This window comes from Mustela lutreola, chromosome 4, assembly GCF_030435805.1.
Source record: "Mustela lutreola isolate mMusLut2 chromosome 4, mMusLut2.pri, whole genome shotgun sequence".
Lineage (NCBI taxonomy): Eukaryota > Metazoa > Chordata > Mammalia > Carnivora > Mustelidae > Mustela > Mustela lutreola.
The window spans coordinates 117,563,062-117,575,239 of NC_081293.1; the positions used below are offsets into that span (position 1 = coordinate 117,563,062).

The window sequence follows — 12,178 nt, forward strand, 5'->3', positions numbered from 1 at the left end:
AATGGTGGAGAGGGCCCCATGAGAAATGACAGACATCAAATCACTCCCACTTGGGAACCGGAGACAGACAATAGATGACAGATAGACAGATAGATGAGTGAGAAGGCAGTTGAGATCGTTTTGAGCTGGATGACAAAGAGGATTGATGGTCCCTTAATTAATAAGGGATTCCAGAGGAGGAGTATTTTCAGGAGAAAGATCATAAATATAAATTTGAATACACAAATGTGGGGTATCCGGCTAGAAATGTCTAACAGGCAGTGGGACGTTTCAGGGTGGGGTTACGGAATGAAGCCGGACATGATGAAACAGAAGTGAGTCTCCAGCACAGTAGTGACAGGTGGAACCATGGGGGTGAGTGAGACCCCGAGGGAAAAGTTGGGGAGGGGGGTTACTAGATGGGAAGGGAGTTGAAGGATACCCTGGAGGGCCAGTCAAGGCAGTAAGAGAAAAATCCAGCTACTATACTGATCAGTAGTGTTAACTCTTATAGGGAGGCCCAAGAAGTTGAAGGATGCCATCAGTCCCCAGGCTTCCTTAGCATGGCGGGACCAGTGATCATGGAGGGGATACTTTCGCTGGAGTCTTAAGGACGGAATCCAGATTTCAAAGGGTAAATATGTCCCCAGAAAGGGAAATTAAGCAGAGCACGCTTGTTTTGAAAATATTTTGTACATCAATGCAGGAATATAACACATTTATACATACATACATAATACATTTGAGAATGATTTTAACGAGTGTGATTCAAGAGTATTTTTCTATAAACAATGAGCACCATGTTTTCCTTAAACATTCTCCACATACAGAGTTCCCTTAGGGGAGAAACAACATCATTTGTCTTGGTACACTGCCTATCCCTGTCCTCCGGAAAAAACCAAAACAACAACAACAAAAAAACAACAGAAAAACTGGGTCTTTATCCCAAGACCGGATCTAAGTAGGAGCTGAAGTTTTCTGCCATCTCAGTAGTGGATTCCTAGTGTGGCCCAGAATGCGGGGAACCATGTGGGGAACAGTGTGGGGAACCGTGTGGGGGCCCTGTGGTGAGGTTCACGGGGAGCAGGGCATGAAGGCCATTTCCCACCCACAACCCTCACAAGAAAGCTACCGTCTGAATGCTATGCACCCAGCATTGTGCTAAATCAGGCAGCAGAGTGGGCTCTAGTCCCTGACCGTCTTTCTTCCCACTCTTTTCCTAACCCTGCCCTCAGCCCATTTTGGGGCACAGCAACAGCTTTTTGTTACTTCCGTCGAAGGAATGCTTGGATTGTCTCCAGAATCTATTTTCAGTGTGCTATTCCCAACCTCACTCCCCCAAGTCTGGTCCTTTCTTCATTTGCCTCCACCTTTACAGTAACGTTTTAACTGCCTCCAGTTTCTTATAAAATCCACATAAACAGTATTAGAGACTATTTCCAAACATGGGTATTTTCACCATTCCACTCAAACAAATTTTCAGCGACATCTGATTATATAAAATCTGAATTCCTTTGCTTGGCATACAAGACCGTTTCTAACTGAACCTGCCTTCGTGTTTTTTCCCTTACCGCCGCCCGTCTCTCGGTTCGCCTGTGCGATGGCTCTTCTGAACACACTCCCTGGCTTTGGTCGAATTGTTTCCTCTGCCTGAAACGGCTTTACTTCTAGCCCACGCTGGTGAAACCATGCTTGTCGCTCAAGGCCTAGCTATAATGTTACCTCTGGGGTAGAGCAGAACCTTCCACAACTCTGCTAAGCAGGATTAGGATATTGTCTCCTTTGGGTTCTTATCGTTTCTTCGCTGTTTGCTCCACTGCCTGGTTTTCTCCCTGTCACACCTACTTGCTTATGAACACAAAGGCAGAGACACTCTCATCATCTTTATATCCTAGCACCGAGTCAGATGCCTGACAGATGCTGGTGGGACTGGACAGAAACCACCGAGCCCTCTTGTGTTTCTGTTTTTGGCCGGGGCTGGGGAATCGGTTGATTCCGGTCCCCTCACCTTCATGGATTTCAGATAGCTGACGTAAATTAAATGGCAAGCATATAGCTGTCTTTTGTCAGAAACACAGATCTATATCTCTTTATACCACAGTCAAGGGACTGGATTTCCCTAATAATTATTCCGTGGCTTTATATCTTTTCCAGTAAATTGGAGTTTTTTCCTTTTTGCTCTGATTCAGGCCTCCCCTGATCAATAACATCCTTGAGAGACAGACACTTTAGAGAAATGATACATTTAAAACTTCTGTTTTTTTTTTTTTTTAAGACATCCTCAAGGAATGACTGCAACAGTGTGTGTGTGTGTGTGTGTAGTACTTATAATGCTTATGTTAATATAAAAGTATTTGGTAAGGAGTTGTTTAGCAATAGGCCAATCAAATAATTCCCTTAGTGAGTAATATTATCTTTCATGTTAAATTTAAACCAATCCTGATGGCAATCAGCAGGGTTATAACAGTTGGAAAATATGTTTCAGGAAAAATTCAGAGAGCCAGCTTAAAAGACTTTGGCGGTGAGATGCTTGGCCATGCCTGTGGCAGCATGAATGGGGTCCCATCACACCCAAACTGAGAAACACGCCAGTCTGGCTCCTGCTTCCGTGCCTAACTGTGAGGACTGAAAAGTCAAACTGACATTTTAAAATCACAGTTCTACCTATTAAATTGTGGCCGAAGCCACCAGCCCCCTGCAGGATCTGACAGTGGCAACATGGGCCGCTCTAGGGATGTGTTTGAGGGGTGAAAAGTTGCCTGAACCATATTTGCAAGGCTATCATCTATATTCTGCTTTATTTATGTATAGGGTATTTTTTTTTTTTTTTTCCTGTAAGACTTTTTTAAAAAATGTTAGGCTAAAAAACAGACAAGTGGAGAATAGTCATTTTGAAAGAGTGGTAAATGTTGTTCAGATACAAAGTTATGCCTACTTTTTAAAAAATGTCACAAGTGGTGTTTCTTTTCCTTCTTTAAATTTGGTGTGTCACTGAGCATGGGGAGAGGAAAGTGAGCAGCTAGCTGCCACAGGGCAGCCCGGGGAGATATCGTGATGCCAGGAGGAGTTCAGAGATCCCAGGGCTTGGATGTTTGGCAACTGTGGCTTTCTTTTCATCAGGGGCCAAAGGGGTGCCCTGGGTTGGAGCCGTTGGAACTTGGGCCAAGAGGAAATCAATGTAATTATTTGTACCAAAGCCTAGGGAGGATTTTTGGAAGTGTGTGAAGCAAAACTTGGCTGGTGCTGCCTCTGCTGGGTCCTCCCTATCTTTCCTTCCTGCTGGGGCCATTCTGGGCTGGAATTTGGTGCATCCCAAGTGCTTATGAACCCACAAATCCTATCCTTATCACTTGTGAGGTCTCAGCTAGGTGTTTTCCAGAGCTCTAGCAGTAATTAGACAAGCTACTATGAAAGAAAAAGCATTATACATCAGTTACAAACAATGCAAAACCAAAGCTCATTAGAGAAAGATAATATTCATGCAGATTTTACAAACCGTGTCTTTAGGGTGGCCCAATAAGTAGAAATATGGGGACCCATGCTTGTCACTTTTCATGCACATGGAGAGACTGGAAGGTACCATTCCTAAAGGAAGGGGAGGAACAGCCTAGGACCAATCATTAGAATTAACAGAACCAGTGACAAAGATATATTATTACGGTTAGAGTCAAGATCGCTTAGTATGTTTAGAGCAGCTGAATACAAATTATCTAGGCAGTAAGAATAAAGACTTTAAGTAGAGCTACCCCTGTTGAGCATGCAGCAAGTGAAATTAGTGATAGACTAAGCTACATGTGTATTCCAAAAGTAGATTTTTCTCAAAATACTGAGGGCATCCTGAGGCGCTTTTGGGAGACACAGATGTTAACAAAAAATTTGAAATGGCCGTATCAGAGTTTTTGCAGAATTTTCCCATAACGATGGGATGTTTTCGTGCTATTGGTTGTCATTTGAGAATCAGTCACAGTAATCATTTCCACATTTTGAAACATCAAAAAAAGAAAGATAGGGCATGCCCACGTTCATGTCTCTGTTTCCGCCAATAATCTCGTACTTTCTCCTAGCTCCCCTCACCTCTGACAATCTACTTCTTTAGAGTCAAGGCTCACAGTTGACTTGCTGAGTGTAGTTGTTTTCTGGGAAAGAAACAAAGCAGGAGGAAGAACTGTGGCGATGCCTTGCGTGTTCGACTCTGGGCTATACTCACCTGTCCCAGGGCCGAGGGCCATGCCCTGAAACCAGCCTCTCGGCGGCTCCCTTACTTTGTGTCTCTCTCAGCTCTTGGGCTACAGTTCTTTATCTACACGTAGGCAGGTACTAGAAAGTCAGGAGTGCCCAAATCAATAATCTCCAAGAGACAGGCCCCAGGAGATGCAGCAAGGACCACCCCCCCACCCCACCTCGCCCGCTGCTGTGTTTCTTTCAGCTCCGCACAGCAGGAGGGATGGGCAGACCAACATGAGGTTAATGTGCTCAGAACAACTTAATCCACGCAGCTCATGCGTTCTGGAGCCTGATGTACTCCTTGCTGGCATATACTGATGATATGCCCGTCTAAATGCCTAACTTGCTCCCCACGGGGAGCCTGACTTTGGCAAGTGGAATGGGACCGCACTCTACAGAGGTTTCCGGCTCTGCCTCCTGGAGTGTGTTTCGGGGCATGGTGTGTGTCTCAGAGAAGGGAGACAAAGGTTGAGCACGAACACCTCAAGGTTAAATGGAAAGCAGACCCTCTCTGTGGTAAGAAAACTGAAGCTTAACTATGGGCGTGAGCAATGGAAATTACATTTCAGGCCTTATTAATTGAGTTTACCATTTAGCTCTGCCAAGATGCCAGTAATTGTGTGCAAAAAGAATCAAGCTGGTTTTGTGTCACACTGAGAAGGCTCTCATCAGGTTTTAAACGTGACCTTTACTGGGCTTGAAAGATACATGTGCTAGAAAACCTCATGGACAGACGTTCAAAGAAAAGAACCCGGAACACGGTGGGAATGAATTGCCACGGAGACTGGGGTAGAAACTGCAGTGGAAAAGGAAAAATGGAGAGTCGCACGCTGGCCTACTAAGCGCACTGACATGTGGATGTGTGTGTGTGTGTGTGTGTGTGTGTGTTCAGTCCTAACACCCGGTAGCCTGCTGAGGCCAGAGTTACTACATGCGAGACAGCGCACATCTTTGTATACAAGTATAAAAGCAAGTCATCCCGTGAGCAAATGTCTGAGCCACGGACAGTTAACAGCAATTTAGTCAGGACTAAGTGTGCATTTTTTATTCTGTTAAAAAAGCCAAAAACAAACAAACGAAACAGAACCCAAAGAGCACACTGAAAAATGTGAGTGATTCTTAATTAGAGATCTTGCTGTAGTTAGAACACATAATTCAAGAGCGGACCAAGGCATTATACAGTCTCATCTTTGGTCCTAATGGAGGGAATTCGGTTAAAAGGAAATGTTGGGAGGTCTTTTTCAGAACAGGACACTGCAGCAGTCTTATCTTTGAGCAAGGCTGTAGGCACTTTCTCTACTAACAAAAATCGGCCTTCGTGGACTCACTCTTTCTTCCACTAGGCTCTGCCACAAAAGGATCTTTTAAAAAAAGAAAGCTTGAAATTTACTTGGAGACTCTATGGCTGTTGGTTATGGCAGTTGGCTGGGCCTACCCAAGAATTTGTCTTAAGGTACTAGATACCACTTTTAGTACCTGGAGAGCAGGGTTTTGTTGGCAAACTCCTTTACAGGAATCAAAAACCTTCTGTATCAGCTCTTCTTTGAGACAAGAGAAAAGTCAGACAGTGGGTGGAAAATAATTTTGGCATTTAGCACCCACTTCACAATGGGTGCTAGTGATGGGTTTGAAACTTGAGCCTAACTGTGCCTCTCCAGGATGGGTTCCTGGAGGCACTGGAATATTTACAGTTTCTGACCTGCACGTGACTAATAACTTGAGTATTTGGGAATTGAGGGAAGTCAGACCTCAAAGGCTAAATTGGTTCTTCTTGGTAGATTTCTTGGTTACTGTGTGTTCTAATATATTTTATATTTAGTTTTTTATTTTTAAAGATTTTATCTACTTATCTGACAGACAGCGATCACAAACAGGCAGAGAGGCAGGCAGAGGGCGGGAAGGGGAAGCAGGTTCCCCATTGAGCAGAGAGCCCAACGTGGGGCTCGATCCCAGGACCCTGAGATCATGACCCAAGCTGAAGGCAGAGGCTTAACCCACTGAGCCACCCAGGTCCCCTCTAATATATTTTCTCAGAGGCTTAAATGCCTAACAAAGTGAGGACTTGAGGAAGGAGATCCTACAATATATCCTTAAAGAGAAAATCGTGTGTTGGAAATCACATGAGGGTATCCAAAAAACAAAACAAAATGAAACAAAACCCAATATTCATTACAGTCCATGGTTCTCAATAAAACAAGGTGAAGAAATGAGCTTTCATTCTTGTCCTAAAAATACTCAAAATAATAAAGGAGGGTCCGGCTGAACAGTGGAGAGAGGAATGTCAGAGCTGCGTATTCTTTAAGGAAACTTCTGCCTCTGACTCCGCGAAATGGGAAACTCATAGGGAGCGTCACAGACCATTTCTGGGCTCACTCACATGCTGCAGAGAGCAGTCTTGAGCCTTTCTAGGCAGGAAGCAGCCTGTCCTCTGCATGATGCAGCCCGGAGTTCTGCCTCACAGCCTGTCCTCTTCCTCCTGTCTGCCTCAGTAGAGGTGTACAGGAGTGATTTGTGGAACCTTTCATGGAAAAGGAAGATACACTCAACCATGAATGTCAGAAGCTGAAATTAAATTTCATAATTTATTATTGAAGCAAGCTGCCTTTTGCCCTATTAAAAACGCAGGCGAATTAGTGCAAAGGCTATGAGAACCACTTAAAGCTCCCATAAACATGGTCTCCGAGGAAGAAACGAAGGAAATGAAGACCCTCCCCTGGTCTTTTCTTGTGGGGGCACAGCAGCACCCTCAGGATGTGAGGTCACAGTGCTCTGGGCTCCCTGGGGCTGACAGCCACAGGAGGTGGGCAGGGATGCTTAGCAAATTTGCCAGATGAAGTTTGGGTTTACTAACTTAGAATTTAGAAGAATTTAGACAAGGTCTAAACAGAAATTCACCTACATTCAGTGAGTCCTTTCTTCAGAAAATGTCTGAAGTGTGGGTAGAAATATTACAAAGGAAATGCTTAACCAACTGAAGAAGCCAAGGACTTGTTGAGGATCCTTAATTTTAGAAGCGCTTATTAAATTCCACAAGTAATTAATAAAACCCACTTCAAGATTTTCACTAGAGCTAGTCCTTGAAGACCTTTCCATCTGTCACCAGTCTGTAGGAAACCATGTCTCTCCTTCCTAGACTTCAGCTCCCTCAGAGCTGGGACTATAGCTTGGACCGTAGAGACTTGCCCATTGTAGGTGCCCAGAAAAATCCTCCTTGAGTTAAGGGAGTAGTAATGACATGAATTAATGATATCAGTTACAGGACTGTCTCACGTGGACTAGTTAGTAGGGGCATACTGCCTGTAGTTTATGCTTGTGTGATCCAAGGGAAGAAAGCCTTTGCTGAACTAATAACTATAAGCAAGAATATAAGAGTATGCTTGGAATGTTAACTTGTCACTGTATATTCCTTTTTATTTTAAAGTTTTTATTTTAATCCCCCCGGGGCTCAGCACCTGTTTCCCCATCCCCCACCCTGCCTCCCTTCTGGTGGCCACTGCTTTGTTCTCTAGAGCTAAGAGTCTATTTCTCTCTCATTTTCCTTTGCTTGCTTGTGTCTTAAATCCCACTTATGAGTGAAGTCATATGGTGTGTGTCTTTCTCTGACTGATTTATTTCACTTAGCATAATATACTCCAGCTCCATCCATGTCCTTACAACTGCTCAAGGTACATTCCTGAAGAAGAATAAACAAATAAACGTTGCCTATTGCCATATAAATAGAGACCAGTTCTGCTTAATCCGATGCTCTGATAGGTTGAGTGTACGTCGTGTGTATTTCTGATGAAAGGCAGTCTTTAACTAAACAACTGTTTGCCCCATTCATTTCTTTAACGAGTTCCTGACTCGTATCTTTCCTCTCCGTACTTCATGCAGTTTTATTATACTTCTAAAATGAAAACAGTTCCATTTAACCAAAGACCTGTGATCCAGTCAAAACCCATTAAAGACACTAACTCTGGAAATGGAAGGGTAGGTAGAAATCAAATCCACAGACTGGCTCTTTCTTTCCCTTGGTGTGGGCATTTGGTGTTCGTTGTCGCCGGGACACCTAGATTAAGAGAATTCTGCCTCCTCCTTGTAACCCTGCGTGGCCTCCTAAGACCACTGAGTCTCCATTTGCTAGTGGACTCCCTTCACCACTGTAGTCGGAAAGACTGGTTCTGTTGCCTTTTAAGGGAATAAACAGGCTAGACCACTAAGACTCGAAAGCGTATTTCTGTTTTGCTTTATTTTGATCCGATCTGAATGGCGAATACTACCAGGGGAAAGGCCCAAGTTGGAGTGAACTGCTTGATTTTGACTTCACCTCTGGCTCTGTGGCTCGGTGTCTAAATCAAGGGAGGGCTCACCTCTGTTCTTTGAATGCTAATGAAGGACACCTGTGTTTTAAGGCAGGGCACTAATTTGTATAATTTATTCCTGAGCAGAATTAGAACCACGGCATGTGACTTCTTCTTTCTTAACCTTCTTAGATTTAATTCAAACAGCAACAACCAGTGTTAAGGAGGGCGCTACTTTTGAGGCATCATCTTTGGATTCATTTCTCAGTATGGTGGAGTGAAATTTCCTTATTCCTGCCAGTTGTTGAGATGCGTGTCAGGGGAGGGGGAGCTCACACTTCCCGGGGAGTTTATAATCAACAAATTCTTATCCTAAGGACTAGAGTAGAGTTGAAGTATCCATCTCCTTCAAGGACTTAGCTATAAAAGCAACGTCTTCAAAGCCCTTATCACTTGCCGACTCCCCCTGCATCTGCTCGACAGCCTGTGTGCAGCCCTGACTTCTGTGGCTACATTTGCTGATTTATGCCTCTTACTTGGCTGGGCTGTCGTGTGACGATTAGTCTTGCGGTAATTATGGATGGCATATTTGCAGCATATTTATTCCTTTCCTCGGCTCACTTGGATTCACACTGATTTTGTTTCGTCAACAATCTGCCAGATTACCCTTGGAATTTTTTTTCTTTCAATTGTACCTGGGCTTATCTCCCTGTCACAGATCACCTTAGGAACTCAGCATAAGAGTTTCCTACTTCTCTTGACTGAGATCTGCTTTCCCGTGGTCCATGTGGCCAAATGTCCAGATAAGGGTCTTGCTTCAGAGCTGTTATGAATTCTGAATTCGACAGGTAGCAGAGGGAGGGCTGGTGGCTATCGCTTAAAACCCTGGTAACAGGCTGTTTGTTGTCGATCTCCTACTCTTCAAAGCTCACTCTCTCAGGCTGGATTAAGTCTACATGGCTCCCTAGCAGGTTATGTCTCCTATAGATTCTGACAACTTCCTTTAATCGTCTTCTAAAGATGGATCTTTTGCTACGTGTTGGATATTAAAAGGCAAATAAAGGGGAAAAAATAGGATTAAACTCATAGTACATGGAAAATTCAGTGTTCCTGTGATGAGGGTACATCTGGACAAAATGGATTATCTTCTTGGTTATATTTACTGGTTATCTCAGGCATTTTCTTTTGCTGTTCCGGCTTCCATTACTTGGTTTTGTAACAGAGCTCCCCTTGCCAGCATCATTAAAATGCACTCTTTTATTGTGGACAAAAGATTCGGCTTCATGATATAGTCTAACTGGTGCTGGAGGAATTAGGTTGCTCTTCAGCTGTGGGCACCCCTTTTAAGCTGGGGTCATTTGTAAGCTCCATGACGGTGGCTGCTTCTTTGGCTTGCTTCCTGGGACAGGAAAGAGTTGGCGTGGCAGCCGTGAGATGGCTGCCCTGTCTTCAGAAAGATCTGCTTGCAAGGTTGGCCTCCAGGACTTTGACCATAAACTGTCTCCTACACTAATATACACCCTTCCCTAAAGGATAAGGGTATCTCCTGTGCAACTGTGCAGACAACACAGTATATGCTGATGACCTGCTTTTCTTCTGGGAGTCCAGAATTTTGGTATGTGCTCGTGAAGTGTGCCTGCTTGAGTAGCATAGTATAAATCCTGGTGCCAGGTTCTAATGAGCTTCTCTGGGCGACAGTATCACACGTTTATTACTGTGTTTTTGTTGCTGGGGAAGAGGGCTCTCTGGGTGACCCCTCATGAGAAAAACGGAGAGGGGGAGGGAGAGAGAGAATAAGGAATCTTGCACCTGGATTCCTCAAATTTTGCCTGATAAATCTTAGCTGTGAGTACAACTCTATTCTGTGCCCTGGGAGTCTTTCTAGTAGATCTCTGAATGTGGGGTGGTCTTGGGGACCCCATTAGTTGCTATGAGATTCCAGAAATATCACTTGATGGCATTATCCCCAGAGATGCTGGTCTGATCCCTAACCTTCTTGGTTGCTCATGCAAAACCAGGCATCTTTCAGCTTAGATGCTAATGTTTACTTAGTTTGTGATTATTCTTTTACTTCCCTAAAGGAGATCGCTCTGTTCTATTAAATTGGATATTTTGTGACATAATCTTTAAAATTAATTTACAGTCAAAATCTGTATCAGTCTAACTTCAACAGTAGCCGACAAACTCTAACCATTGGCAATCATGATTTAATGTTACATTTTAGAAGAACAGATTTAGAAGAAATTCTGCAAAATGACAGGAATTAACTGTATTGATGACTGGGCCCTCAAAACTGTGTTCAGATGTTTAACAAACTCTCTGTTTGTTAAATTCAATCTTAACCAGGTATTCTCAGGTGATGTTAAGAATTAAAGGGATCATGCTGACATGATGTTGAATTTTCGTCTTGTCCCCAAAACACATTTTTAGTTTTTCTTTTAAGATGCTTTAAGGCAGCCTCATATGTGGGCATCACAGTTTGAGTGATGCTGCCAGTTGGTCAACAATAATGTTCTAACTGCTCACTGTAGACGAGCTGCTGAAAAGATGTACCCAACAGGGATTCTAGAACAGAACAGACAGCTCTGGGTAGCCATGTGGTTCAGATTAACTTTTCAAAGATTAACTTGTTAGGACCTAAGAGTAATACTGAACGGACATTCCGTGGCTCAGATAACAGGTCTTGCTGTGGAATGAAGGATACCTTTAAAATAAGGTATTTTTTAAAAGAGCTTTACCCATCTTTTTTTTTTTTTTTTTTTTAGGATATCATTTATTTATCTGACAGAGAGAGAGAGAAAGACAGCGAGAGAGGGAACACAAGCAGGGGCAGAGGAAGAGGGAGAAGCAGGGCCCCCACTAAGCAGGTAGCCTGACATAGGGCTCGATTCCAGGACCCTGAGATCATGACTTGAGCTGAAGGCAGATGCCCAAGGACTGAGCCACTCAGGTGCCCCTAAAGTAAGGTATTTTTTAGAGGTGACAAACTGTCATAGGTCAGTTTCATATTACTGGATTGTTTAGTTCTCTGGGGTGCAAAAAGTCACTCTATTCCAAGAGTAGGATTCTTTACAAAAGGATTAGCACCAGTGCTACTTAACAGGATCAGGCCTGTCCTTATTGCTAATATTAATATTTAAACATATATTATTAGATCCAGATATTAAGGATGGGAACCTGGGATGAAGTCTTTCTTGGGGCATTGAGCCAAGCCTACAAAAACTTCTCAGTGCTTTCCTTAGTTGAGTACTTGCCAGTGCTTTTGGGGTTTTCCAAGATCCCGAAAACAAAGTTTTTGAGGGCATTTGAATTCATATATTTCAACTGAACTCAAGACTATCCTGCACCATTAACTAAGGAAGTGTTCAATTATTTGGTAGTTAGGCAAGTTTCCCATGATTAAGGTAAGCATGATTAGAGAGGGAAAAGTGTTATTTAGAGAGAGAGAGAAAGTGTGTGTGTGTGTGTGTGTGTGTGTGTGTGTGTGTGTGTGTGTGTGGTGTGGGGGGATAGGGATGAAAGCTAGCATCTAGATCAACAATTTGAGCTTATTATTTATTTAGGTCCCATCGTCCTAATTTGGACAGGTGTTCTCAGCACTGTTCTTCACTGATGTCTGTCTGTCTTTCTGACACTCCTTGACATTAACTACAGCCCAGCTAAGGGGCTGATGCCTCTCACCTAATGACCACCCA

At 43.5% G+C, this 12,178-nt stretch overlaps 1 protein-coding gene across 8 annotated transcripts in view; it reads right to left on the reverse strand.

Moving 5' to 3' along the window:
* The window catches only part of MAGI2 (membrane associated guanylate kinase, WW and PDZ domain containing 2), a 1,359,941-nt gene that overhangs the window by 62,342 nt on the left and 1,285,421 nt on the right, over positions 1–12,178 (reverse strand). For 2 of the 8 annotated variants that reach the window (XM_059170946.1, XM_059170945.1), the window contains one exon: positions 3,476–3,564. The exons of the other annotated variants lie outside the window; for them this stretch is intronic. In XM_059170946.1, the coding sequence (XP_059026929.1) occupies positions 3,476–3,564 (89 nt within the window). The remainder of the gene's footprint in view (positions 1–3,475; positions 3,565–12,178) is intronic. 8 annotated transcript variants of the gene reach the window in all.